The following is a 13,888-nucleotide window of genomic DNA, read 5'->3' on the forward strand; positions in this document are numbered from 1 at the left end:
TGGCCCGTCCTACTAAACACCCTGGAAACACAATCAAATGGAACAACATGAGCCCTGACCATGGGCCCTGTCCCCAAAGCAAACAAAGAGAGGCGCAGGTTCAATGTAATAAAGAGTCAAAACAGCTAATGTGCCACCGTGTAAACATCATTTAACTTTGGAAAGACCTCTTTGCTAAAGGACCACACACAAGGTGAAAGACAAGAACCCTTGAAAGAGTTTGGTAACGCGCCACAAACTCAGCACACGACATAAAGCCCTGGCTCAGAGATTAAAAGACGAATAGGAGCCGTCAATAAGAAAGCTGTTCAAGGAGAGTTTGTGCATCACAATTCAATCCAGTTTAATCTGCACTGTGATTTTATACTGAAAGCATTGGATTATTTCACAGCAAAATATAGCCATTTAAATCCAATAACCCATTGAAAGTGATTTATAGAGGAACTTGAATGAGGCTTTTAAACATGGAAGAAGTGACTTAATGTCTCTTAATGCTAAAGCAGACAAAATGCACCTTTGTATACCTTCTCAGTCTGGATACTTCCACTAGAATCCCATACATAGTTTAAAGTCATTCAAAACAATCTCCTTGAGTTTGAGCAATTTTTATTTAGCGCTTTAGAACTCAGTGTCCTGGCAGTGCGTAGGAGAGCAGTTACTGTACAGCAGCAACATGGCAGACTCTTTTCCAATAAAGGCATGACGAGGTTGGAAATTGGACTGAAGAGGACAGACAGATTGGGTCTGTGAATATTGCGGGTGAACCCACAGTTTTATTAAAAGCTCCATTACTTCACTTGGCTGTTAACAAGCTTCTCAAGGCCTCTTAGTCTTTCGAAGTGCCACGTCTAATTCATCAAAAGCCATTTCCAAACTACAGCACATTACATAGCACCTTCCTCACGCTCACCTCATACACATGGAATGGGCTAGAGTTGGCCTCTAACAGACTAGCCCCAGCCAAAAAGTTAGCCAGTTAGCTCAAGGTTGTCCGCCCCTCTCCACTACTTCAACAAAAACTTCTGCAAGGTGTGTGTGTGAGTATACATATATTTTTGAAAGATATGTTTTATTGTCACACACACTGGATAGGTGCAGTGAAATGTGTCGTTTTACAGGGTCAGCCATAGTAGTACGGCGCCGCTCACAGACTATTCAACATAACGTTTGATCACAGGGTGGTAGAGGGAGGAAGCCTTTGGATGTGAGTGTAACTTTTTGAATAGCTGGTGAGCATTTGAACAGCTTAGCGCCTGGTTTTCATTGACAATCCTGTGATATCACTGTTGGTAAACAAGTCATGGACGAGGAGCAGGTCTGCTTCACAGACACATGGAGCTGGTTATTATAGGGTTAAGGGGTGTGTTCACTTGTTAGCTGGCTACTGAGGGAGGGAGTCTAGTCACTTGAACACACACACGTTCATTGTGACATGTCACAGCCCTCAGTCCTGCTACTAATGAAGGCCCAGACCAATTACTGCTGCAAGCCACAGGAGCCCCATCTCAGCAGGAGCATGTGTGTGTGTGTGTGTGTGTGTGTGTGCTTGAGTGCGTGCGTGCGGGCGTGTGTGAGAGAGTGTAAGAAAGAGACAGAAAAAGAGGGAGAAAGAGAGAAGGAGAAAGATGGAGAGAATGTGTGTTTATGGTAGACCTGATTTATAATAAAGGGAAGGTCTTACAGTGTCTCTGCACTGGACTGGTGTCTCTGTCCTGAAGGTCAGTTGAGGGGCCTTTCCTCGCCATTCAGTGCCCTGGTCACGTCCCAGACCCATAACAGGTGGAATCAGGTGGACCAGGGAGCCTCCACAGCCACTCAGTGGTAGTTAGCCACCTCTGACAGGCAGCAGTTCTGTTTGGCACAGGGACACCGGCTCTGTCCTCAGAGGCTTGGGTCACCACAGTGAATACAGCGGCCACTGAACGCCCTTGAGCACAACGAGCACTTAAGCAGTAAATGTGTCTCGAGACATGAATGTGTCCATTGTCCCTGAGCCACCAGTGTGCTTCCAGCAGGGAATAGAGAGCCGTGCCAAACTACAAGTCCTATTTATCTCCCGTCATGTAAAGGAGTATCCATGTAATTGCACATCAAATGGTTTAGTAAAATCATATCACAAGCACTGATCGAGTTATTCGAGCATTATGGAAAAGCGAGCAGAATCTCCTTGATGAGTTTGTTTGTTGTCAGAGCTGTGAGGGGTCATTCTTACTGTGCAGTTAAAGGCTGTGAAAACCAGAAAGTCATACAGTGTACTTCCAAAGGGTGTAAGATGCTATGGACAATATTTGTTTACCAAACTAAAGGAAGGTCAACTCAAAGTAAGAACTACATAAGATTAATATCAAATTCAAACTATCATTTGGCAGCTGAGTGCAATGTGTCCTGCCCTGAAGCTGAAGCTGGATGTGGGAGTGAGTTCTTGCATCTGATACATAGAACTGCTTATTATAGAGTATACTGCATTGTGCTTGGGTAACCAGGCTGGACTAGTGAGTAAGTATATGTGGTTTGTGGTTGCATGTGTGTGTGTGTGTGTGTGTGTGTGTGTGTGTGTGTGTGTGTGTGTGTGTGTGTGTGTGTGTGTGTGTGTGTGTGTGTGTGTGTGTGTGTGTGTGTCCGTGTGTGTGTGTGACATTCAGATTTATCCATATGCACCAGCACATGCATATGTTGGAGTGTAAAATGGCAAGCAGTCCTTCAGTGATTCCTTAGTCTAAAATTTAAATCTGGGTTTTATAAACAGTCTCTAATTAGAGAGGGGAGGATGGAATCCTATTTTAGGCTCAGTGGCCGTGCACGCCCTTCCCACATGTGTGCACACACACGCACATGCACACTTGTGCACACACACACAGTGCTCCTGTGTGCAGAGATGGAAACAGTCTCAGGACAATTGAATTCATGAGAAAGCAACTTCCATGACATGCGGGTTATGCATTCTACTTCTCTTTTATTCAGGGTTTCCTTTTAGTTGTGCAACACAATTTCCTAAACCTGGGCAACCAACAAAGAATGAAAGATGAAAGATGTAAGCAAGTGGCTGCCTAGAATCCTAACAACCAAAGTAAAACACGGCAAGTCAATGTTAAAAGTACAACTAAGATTCCCATAGTTCACTGTCAACATCCTTACCAACCAACACAAGAAAAGGTTAAAAACGGCAGTCCAACCTAGTCAGCAACTCCATCAGTGTCTAAAGTTTGTTATTTTAATGAGGCAATTTAGTGAATCTAGGCTTTTCAATCAAGTGGAATGTGGTCCATGCCTGACTAACATTGTCTCATTGTTCTGTCTCATAACTAAGCTCTGTTTTCTGCTCCAATGCAAAGACTGCTGGGAAATTGGTTTGCTTTTACAAAGGATAGGGACAAAATCATTCTGACCCAAATTACTTAAAGCTGGAATTGTTAATTGGTGAAACTGCCACGTCCATTTGCGATATTAATACAACAAAGAAGTTACTTAAAACAACAAACACTACTATCTCCCACGGATATCATTGCACACGTGATAGAAAAGCTGCATTTTTTTACCATGTTGCAGGATACTCCTCACCTCCGCTTTGTCAACAAAACAAAAACAATAACAGCGGCCGTGGGGAAATGTCCTCTGGTCTGATGAAATAAAAATAGAACTGTTTGACCATAATGACCATTGTCATGTTTGGAGGAAAAAGGTGGACGCTTGCAAGCTGAAGAACACCATCCCAACCATTAGGCACAGGGGTGGCAGCATCAAGTGGTGGGGGTGCTTTGCTGCAGAAGGGACTGGTGCACTTCATAAAATAGATGGCATCACGAGGATGGAAAATTATCTGGATATATTGAAGCAACATCTCAAGACATCAGTCAAGGCTTGGTCGCAAATGGGTCTTCCAAAATGGACAATGACCCCAAGCATACCTCCAAAGTTGTGGCAAAATGGCTTAAGGACAAAAAAGTCATGGTATTGGAGTGGCCATCACAAATCCCTGACCTCAATCCTATAGAAAATGTGTGGGCAGAACTGAAAAAGCGTGTGGGAGCAAGGAGGCCTACAAACCTGACTCAGTTACACCAGCTCTGTCAGGAAGAATGGGCCAAAATTCACGCAAATTATTGTGGGAAGCTTGTGGAAGGCTACTCGAAACATTTGACCCAACGCTAAACAATTTATAAGCAAATCTTCCCGATACTAACTGAGTGTATGTAAACGTCTTACCCACTGGGTATGTGATGAAAGAAATAAAATATGAAAAAAATCATTCTCTCTAATATTATTCTGACATTTCACATTCTTAAAATAAAATGGTGATCCTAAATGACCTAAGACCATTTTTAGTATGATTAAATGTCAGGAATTGTGAAAAACTGAGTTTAAATGTATTTGGCAAAGGTGTAAACGTCCGACTTCAAATGTATGTACAGTAGAAATGTGCGTTGTGTTATTGAGTGGCTCTGTAATGCTCAGTGAAATGGAATAGAATGAACAACTCCACTCCAATTAGTGGGTAACTAGCGAATGTAAAGCCATCCCATTGGACACAGAGGTCAGTTCCACGTTTAGTTTAGAGTTTTCAACTAACGTGAATTCAACGTGAAATCAACATAAATGTAACCATGTCATTGGATTTAGGTTAAAATGTGAGTGGAAAAAAGACAAAATGCCCTTAAGTTGATGACTTTTTGTGAATCCAAACAGTTTTCCACATTGATTCAACATCATCACATTGATTTTTTCGGGTTGAAATGACGTGGAAACAACGTTGATTCAAACAGTTTTTGCCCAGTGGGAATGTTTCTTCACACCATGCAAATGGTTCTCATACACTTCACCAGAAAGATTTATCTAGTGTAAATTACATCTCATTTAGAGTGACACATTTAAACTGAGATAGAACCACAAGCTTTTACAGTGATGACATCTCAATTTGAATAATTATAGTCGAAAATCGGTTTCTGACACATTTGACCCATTTATCAAACATAATTATGTTTTAGTTACAAAGTGAGCAAATTAATAATTTTCTTTTTCAGTAATTCAATGATTAATTTCAAGCAGTATATCAGCACAGACAAGTGCCCATTTTGCAGCATTATAGACATTTGATAAAGTAGATCTGAAATATGTTCAACACTAAACATACGGTAGATTTACTCTTACTATCTTCAGATATCAATACTCGGTATCACACAAACACAGAATTAGACACACACACAAACACACACAAACACACACAAAGACCAAAAGCATTCTCACCACAGACACACCGCCGCCCTCTGTGGGTCTGCAGTCTGCTCCCAAAGCAGAAACTCTGGGGGCCATTTATGTGGTTCAGCACCGGGAAGAGAGAGGGGAAGGGGAAGAGAGACAGAAGGGTGGGGGTATATCTGGAGAAGAATAACCAGAAAGTTATGAATCTTTTGGAGTAAGATTAGAAGGAGCTGTGTGAAATGAAAAACTATAATAAGAAAAAATTCACTCAGGGGTATAATGTTGCTATGACAACATATTTCTCTGCTTTTGCCAAATTTAAAGGTCATGGCCTTTTAAGCAACAATCTAAAATGATAAATGGACTATGTATTCACCAGTTTTATCATTGCACTGTGATACAAAAAAGCGGCATCAGTGTGCTTTAGGACAATGCAGACGCCTCAGAGTGGTCGGGTAGGCTGTTTGGCGGTTTCAGCCAGCTGGATTTAGGACCACGGACACCACAGAGCGTGCAGACAGGCTGTGTGAAGGCAAAGCTTCTGACCAGCATGGTGCTGCTGTCTGTGTGTGATGCGCTTTTTCTCCGATTTGTAAAAGCAAGCAGAGCAGAAACTGGCTACTCTTTATTTGACTGCTGTAGCTGGCAAGGTAACTGCTGTTTAACTTAACAGAAAAATATACAGTGCCTTGCGAAAGTATTCGGCCCCCTTGAACTTTGCGACCTTTTGCCACATTTCAGGCTTCAGACATAAATATATAAAACTGTATTTTTTTGTAAAGAATCAACAACAAGTGGGACACAATCATGAAGTGGAACGACATTTATTGGATATTTCAAACTTTTTTAACAAATCAAAAACTGAAAAATTGGGCGTGCAAAATTATTCAGCCCCCTTAAGTTAATACTTTGTAGCGCCACCTTTTGCTGCGATTACAGCTGTAAGTCGCTTGGGGTATGTCTCTATCAGTTTTGCACATCGAGAGACTGAAATTTTTTCCCATTCCTCCTTGCAAAACAGCTCGAGCTCAGTGAGGTTGGATGGAGAGCATTTGTGAACAGCAGTTTTCAGTTCTTTCCACAGATTCTCGATTGGATTCAGGTCTGGACTTTGACTTGGCCATTCTAACACCTGGATATGTTTATTTTTGAACCATTCCATTGTAGATTTTGCTTTATGTTTTGGATCATTGTCTTGTTGGAAGACAAATCTCCATCCCAGTCTCAGGTCTTTTGCAGACTCCATCAGGTTTTCTTCCAGAATGGTCCTGTATTTGGCTCCATCCATCTTCCCATCAATTTTAACCATCTTCCCTGTCCCTGCTGAAGAAAAGCAGAACCAGCCATGATGCTGCCACCACCATGTTTGACAGTGGGGATGGTGTGTTCAGCTGTGTTGCTTTTACGCCAAACATAACGTTTTGCATTGTTGCCAAAAAGTTCCATTTTGGTTTCATCTGACCAGAGCACCTTCTTCCACATGTTTGGTGTGTCTCCCAGGTGGCTTGTGGCAAACTTTAAACAACACTTTTTATGGATATCTTTAAGAAATGGCTTTCTTCTTGCCACTCTTCCATAAAGGCCAGATTTGTGCAATATACAACTGATTGTTGTCCTATGGACAGAGTCTCCCACCTCAGCTGTAGATCTCTGCAGTTCATCCAGAGTGATCATGGGCCTCTTGGCTGCATCTCTGATCAGTCTTCTCCTTGTATGAGCTGAAAGTTTAGAGGGACGGCCAGGTCTTGGTAGATTTGCAGTGGTCTGATACTCCTTCCATTTCAATATTATCGCTTGCACAGTGCTCCTTGGGATGTTTAAAGCTTGGGAAATCTTTTTGTATCCACATCCGGCTTTAAACTTCTTCACAACAGTATCTCGGACCTGCCTGGTGTGTTCCTTGTTCTTCATGATGCTCTCTGTGCTTTTAACAGACCTCTGAGACTATCACAGTGCAGGTGCATTTATACGGAGACTTGATTACACACAGGTGGATTGTATTTATCATCATTAGTCATTTAGGTCAACATTGAATCATTCAGAGATCCTCACTGAACTTCTGGAGAGAGTTTGCTGCACTGAAAGTAAAGGGGCTGAATAATTTTGCACGCCCAATTTTTCAGTTTTTGATTTGTTAAAAAAGTTTGAAATATCCAATAAATGCCGTTCCACTTCATGATTGTGTCCCACTTGTTGTTGATTCTTCACAAAAAAATACCGTTTTATATCTTTATGTTTGAAGCCTGAAATGTGGCAAAAGGTCGCAATGTTCAAGGGGGCCGAATACTTTTGCAAGGCACTGTATAGAAAAATACACATTTTAAAATTTGATTGGTTGAAAGAAAAGACTATTCATGGTGGACCAAGATTTGTTTAAGTCGGGAACAGCCCTAGCAGAAATGCAGGAAATGATCTTTAGATGCCCCGAAAAATTCTGAGGGAGGACCCCCCTGCCAGGTTATGTCCCCCACACTTCTAAAACCAAAGTTGAATGGACACACATTAGATATCAAATAATATTTGTTTCATCTGTGACTTTTAACTTGACCTCTCAGGCAGGCAGGGGGTCCTGGGTATGTGTGGCATTGACAGGTGCTGAGGCTGTTCATAGTGCCCTGGGCATCCAGTGTCAGGCCTTTGTTTTTGTTTTTTACTCATTGCTGACCAGTGCCCCACCTAACATCTGCGAACAGAAGAGAGCCCACTCCCCCTCCTTTCAACACCTTTCCCCACATAAATAAACCCTCTCCCAGCAGGAATGCCTGTGTGCTATGAGCGCTCCACAACTCAAAGCTATTGGAATTCTCACTGCTGATAAGATGGCTGTTGGGACATTTCATCGACATTCTCCCATCTCAACACATACTGACTCACAGACCCAACACAAACCAATGGCACATCTGTTAGTCCTTTTGATAACCACACACGGCCCACCCCACTCCCAAGATCCCAATGTGGGAGAGGACAAGATGGCTATAAACTATAAAAGACAGGCATATCATATTGCTATATATAGGCCTGCTGTGACAAAGTCAATTAAAGGTCTCCGCTTTGAAGCCAGATGAATTAAACAAAACTCTTATGTCTAGATAGTTTATCATTCAGTATGCATTTACTGATACATCTGAGTTCTCAGTGATCCATCAAGACGATTGGTTGAGTATGCCATCCAAGATATACCTACTGGTCACCTGTCTGTTTGTGCTAGGGCTTTTTGCTGATGAGGCCACAGAGCTTTTGTCTGATGAATGGATGGGAGACACTCTAACACTCCCATGAGAATCTATATAGACAGTGGTGTATGGACAGGACCCAGGCCCTACTGCGCCCACGCAGGCAGAGAGCAGCCACTCTGCAGCTGTCTGAGGGGTTGTCCTGCTGCTCCACATTCCTCTCAGTGCCTGCTGACGGCCAAGGACAGGCACTGGTGCCGCCCAGCCTGCCACCCCTCGCATCTGCGCCCACTCCTTAGGGTTGGCAATTGCTGGACCAAGGTCATCAGTAACAGGCAACAGTGAAAACAAATGTCAAAAGAGGGGAGAGGTTTTGACTTTTATGAAAGCATAAATTATAACCACCCAGACTTATAGACAGCACACTCCCTCCCACTGAAGAAGTGGTTTCCCCACCTCAGTGCTACATTGTTGTTAACCATTAGAGACAGAGGCTTCATGGTTCTCCAGACCTTGCTAAAGGAAATGGGATGTGTAACCTCAGCTTCTCTGTATCCTTTACAAAGTACTAAACTAGATAGCAATACTAACACACGCACATACACACGCACACGCACACAAAAAATGTATTCAACATTTAGTCCTACTATTTAGCAAAATAAATAAATAAATACTATTTAAACATTATTACAGTGTAGGGGAGGATGGTTAACATCAAAGTACCTTTAATGAAATTCTACTGTATCAAAACTATACTATAGATTCAGTCTCTTCTCTGGCTCTTCCCACAGTGCCTGAGGTCTGGTAGGCAGAGAGAGAAAAAGAGACTGGGGAGCAGTCAGCCTCCTGGGCCACATCCCTCTGAACAGCCTGCCAAGCCTGTAGACTCAGCCTCAGCCTCTCCCTCTATTCTCCCTCTCTCTATTTTCTCCCTTTGTCCTACCTCTTCTCTCCCTTTCCCTTTCCCTCTCTCTCACCCTGCTATCAGCCATGCGTAATTAGCCATAAACACAGCCCTGCGCAGGCCCACATCTGGAAGGCTTTTAGACATGGCAGTGTCCTACCAATACAGCTAAATATTTATGTTGAGAGTTACTGCGTGTGGATGAACTCAAGATAGAGGGGTGTGGAGGGAGGGATAGATAGATAGAATGAGGGAAAAGGGGGAAAGATGACTAACTCATGGAGAAAGCCTTCGAATACAATTGTGTAACTGTGCACTGCTGACAAGTTGAAAGTCACTAAAACATCTACCAAAGTGCAGCCTTCTAAAATCTTTTAACATAATGGAGGATATCCAATGCTGTCTGATATACTTTAATCAAATTGGTCTCAATTGCCTACACATTATTAAACCAATCCAATGCCCACAAGGTATGGGGAGTCAGAGGAGGAGGTGGCAGTGTTAGGCTAACTGTTTGTTCCTTTATGGTCCACAGGCACAACAAACATCCAACTAATACTTTTAATAAACAAACCCCTGTTGGGATTTCCCATGGGCTGAGGGGCCTCAGCTGGAATGTTCATGGGGGCCAGCTGTTGTGTATTACACGTAGCAGCCAGGCCTGGTGTCCCCAAGACCCATAGCCCTGCCCACGACTGGCTGCATGGAGCCATGGAGGAGAACATGAATCTAACCTGACCCAGGAGAGGGTCAGATGTCGCCTTGACATCCTTAGTAATGAAATGCCTTGAGAAACTTGTCATATTCTCAGCGTCACCCAGAAGCTTCTCGACCCATTTCCGTTTGCCTATCAGCCCAGCAGAGGAGTTGATGATGCCATTCTTACCCTCCTTAACATGGTCTATAGACATCTAGAGGGTGCCAAATCCCATGTTAGGGTTCTGTTTGTTGACTTTTCCTCTGCCTTCAATGCAATCCAGCCCTACATTCTGGCACAGAGACTCATTTGGGACTTCTCCTTAGATGGGGGGCTGGTTTTGTGGCTGTTGGACTTCCTGAGCCAATGCTCACAGCGAGTCAAAATAGGTCCCCACGTGTCGGACATACGCAATACCAACACAGGCTTTCCTCAGGGATGTGTTTTGTCCCCACTCCTGTACACTAATAGTTGTACTAGTTCCCATCCTGACAGACACCTCGTTAAGTTCGCTGATGACACTGCCTTGATCAGCCTGTTGCATGATGACGAGGAACATCATGGCCCGGTCCTAGATGACTTTGTAGAGTGGTGTGAGGAATCACACTTGGTCCTCAATACCAACAAGACCAAAGAGATGTGCATAGACTTCAGGAAGTGTACAACACCTACCTCTGCAACATCTATCAGAGGTCAGAACATAGAGATCGTAGAGGAATACAAATACCTGGGTGTCCTCTTGGACAATAAGCTTCGGTTGAGTAAATGTACAGACCTGATCTACAAAATGAGCAAACAGAGACTGTACTTTCTCAAAAAGCTGCAATCTTTTAATGTTGACTGTACTATACTGACTCTGTTTTACAAATCCTTCATTGACAGTATTTAAACTTTTTGTATTGTTTGTTGGTTTGGCAATGCCACTGTCAGCCAGAGAAATATGCTGAGAAGGATTATCACCACAGCAAGCAAGGTACTTGGAGTCAAACAGACAGGCCTGGATAAGATCTTTAAGGTCTTTAAGGCTCACAAAATCATTTTAGCCCCAAGCCACCTCCTGTACCCGGACTTTGAACTACTTCCCTCTGGGCGCAGGTATAGGGCACCCCTCAGCAGGAAAAACAGAACTAGACAATCATTTGTGCCAGGTGTGATATCCCTCCTAAATAGCTCGGGCTACTGTTCCTATCAACTCAGTAATGTTTTTCCAAATGTTTTATTGGTATGTAACTGTTATGAAAGTTGTATTGTCAATTTTGTTTTGTATTTAAACGCCACTTTAAACATGTACATGACACTGCAACAAAATTTCCCCATGGGGACAATAAAGTCAGTCAGTAAGTAAGTAAGAGGGGCAGCAGAACTGGGTGACAGGGCACCCGATCTGGGGAGGGGATGATGCAGAGCAAGCTGAGCTGAAGTTGAGCCCCCCTACTGTACCTGGGATACAGTTTGTAAAGACTTCGGAATGCCAGGAATAACAAGAATATCAACACAACTTCTCACATTCCACATCTGGCTCTAATGTCATGAGCGACGATGAGAGTATGAGCGTATGGAGCAATTCATTGAAAGCTCTCTGGCAAATTACCTTACCAGCCACATCGTATTTCAGTACAGAAATGGTAAGGATGGCTTATGACAGTTTTTCACAGGGGATTGGGACGTCATTGTTTGCTCCTAGTACACAGCCTCATAAAAGCGTCACAGTATGCTAAACATGTGTAGGAAAACAAATAAAGTGAAATAAGTACGGTAGGTACAGGGATGTGAGATTATCTTCAATCACCTCCACCGCTGCCACCCAGGCTATTTTTGTTATTCTTTCCTCTCTTCTGGTTCTGAGAAATGTGTTCTCCAGATGTTTATGCTGCCTTTATTAAGCAGAAACACAAGGCCTATAAATGGACGGCGGGCCGCCTTGGGCTCCCTCGGGCTGTGCCTCCTTTGCATTGCGCCGATGGGCCAGTTTGGGGTTTTACTACGCCCATGTGCAGGCGAGTGCTGCTCCCACTGGGTCAGAGAGGAGGAGCATTGTGGGATTGTGGAGAAGCAGGGTACCTTGGAAAATGGTTCAATCAGCTTGAACCTTTGAGTGTTCTGTGAAGGGCTGGGGTTTTTGGTAGCAGCTTCACATGTGCATATATACAGCAGCTCAGAAGACTGTGTAGGTGTATCTTATCTTACAGCAACTACAATCTCTTTACCTCCTATTAAGAGCCATTCTTCTCTGGAATGGAGTGAGGTAGTGTAAGCCATGACTACATTTCCCTTGATTTATTGGTGAATAAACACATCAATCATATGAATTCAGATTGTCAGCCACACATGAATAGTCTATCAGACTAACAGTGCTACAGGATGTTGGAAATGGCAGACAACAGTGCTAGGTCTCACCATTAGCTGGACAGCGGTCGGTCAGCCTTCCTTCCTGAAGAGAAGTGAGGTGGCTGCCTGAGATTGCTGGAATGTTATGGTATTAAAGGTAGGAGCCAAGCTGCCATTAAAGCACAGAGAGGGAGGATAAAAAGAGTAGAAATGTGTTTCTGTTTATCCTAGTTTAGCAAGGCAAAGTCAGCTGGATTGTGGGGTGGGTGTGGGGAGCGGGGAGGGAGGGGGACACTGAAACCCAGTGTGTTTCCTTGGGTCAGAATCATATTTAAAGCTACAGAGTTGTGTCAAAGGGGCAGGGGCAGATGACAGCTTTACTTCACAAAGTCTGCCGTCAGGATCGACACAGGTCCAGACTCCCTGCACTGTGCTTTTCAGAGACACAACTGACTCTGGGTTTGAGCTTTCAGCTCTGTTACTATGCCAGTGTATAAACTTCTGGCGCTCATGGGCCAAAAACATGTCCATTACCTCAACCAGTCATTAAATACCAGTAGAACTAAGAATACAAGGTCAGTTTTGGAGGGTTTATCAGCATACAACACAAAGGTGTAATGTATTGTCTCCATGTGTATATTTAAATGTTTGTCATTTAGCAGACATTCTTATCCAGAGCAACTTACAGGAGAAATTAGGGTTAAGTGCCTTGCTCAAAGGCACATCGGCAGTTTTTCCCCACATAGTTGCCTCTGGGATTCAAACCAGCAAACTTTTGGTTACTGGCCCAATGCTCATAACTGCTAGACTACCCGCCTCCTATATTCAATTATAGTCAGTGTATAGAACTGTTAAGATGTATTGGGTGCCACAATTTAAACTATACCCCAAGCCCAAGGTAGAGAGTTTCCCATAACCCATTTAAATATTTGCACTTCGCCCTTCTGTCATCCTCGAGAATGATTTCCTCATATTGAGAGAAGAGTGTCCATTGATATGTTTTTCTCTTACTCAGTTCTGGGATTTAATAAAGACCAAAATAGTTTCTCAATGAACATGCAGAATATCAACATTGTTTGATATTTTCATCATGATCTGTCTACAGTGTTTGGACAATCATGAGGCCCAGTCCCCATCTCCTCGGTCACAGTTTTGAATAACTACATTTGTATTGCCCACTGGCCTACTGTATTTTAAACTCACAGTTTTAATCGGTAAAAAAAAAAAAAGATGACTTACAAAGTAACGGTCCCGTTAGGGAGCAGACCCGGATCTGGAGTTTCAGAACGTTCTTCGCTGTCGCAGCTGACTCTTTTCCGGTACGGCGTAGTGGCGTGGGCTTTGGAACGTTCATCTGTACAGCTGCAGCCCGTAATGATGAGCCCAGAACATGCTTGAGTGAGCCTCGACTCAGAGGCAGACAACAGGACCAGCATCAGCAACAGACGCCCCAGGAGCGGGATGCCAACGCCGGGCACAACCATTGTCCTTATCAGTCTCACCTCAGCTGTCCCCTTGTCATCCCATTTCTCCACCACGAAGGTTCCTGGGGCGATGACAGGAAGAACAAACGTATTTTTACAAATGTGT

At 43.4% G+C, this 13,888-nt stretch overlaps 1 protein-coding gene across 3 annotated transcripts in view; it reads right to left on the reverse strand.

Moving 5' to 3' along the window:
- Nucleotides 1–13,888, reverse strand: part of adgra2 (adhesion G protein-coupled receptor A2) — a 52,257-nt gene that overhangs the window by 37,619 nt on the left and 750 nt on the right. For all 3 annotated transcript variants that reach the window (XM_036935864.1, XM_036935863.1, XM_021621527.2), the window contains exon 2: nucleotides 13,538–13,844. In XM_036935864.1, the coding sequence (XP_036791759.1) occupies nucleotides 13,538–13,782 (245 nt within the window). In that variant the 5' untranslated portion in view covers nucleotides 13,783–13,844. The remainder of the gene's footprint in view (nucleotides 1–13,537; nucleotides 13,845–13,888) is intronic.

The sequence above is a fragment of the Oncorhynchus mykiss genome, chromosome 11, assembly GCF_013265735.2.
Source record: "Oncorhynchus mykiss isolate Arlee chromosome 11, USDA_OmykA_1.1, whole genome shotgun sequence".
NCBI lineage: Eukaryota > Metazoa > Chordata > Actinopteri > Salmoniformes > Salmonidae > Oncorhynchus > Oncorhynchus mykiss.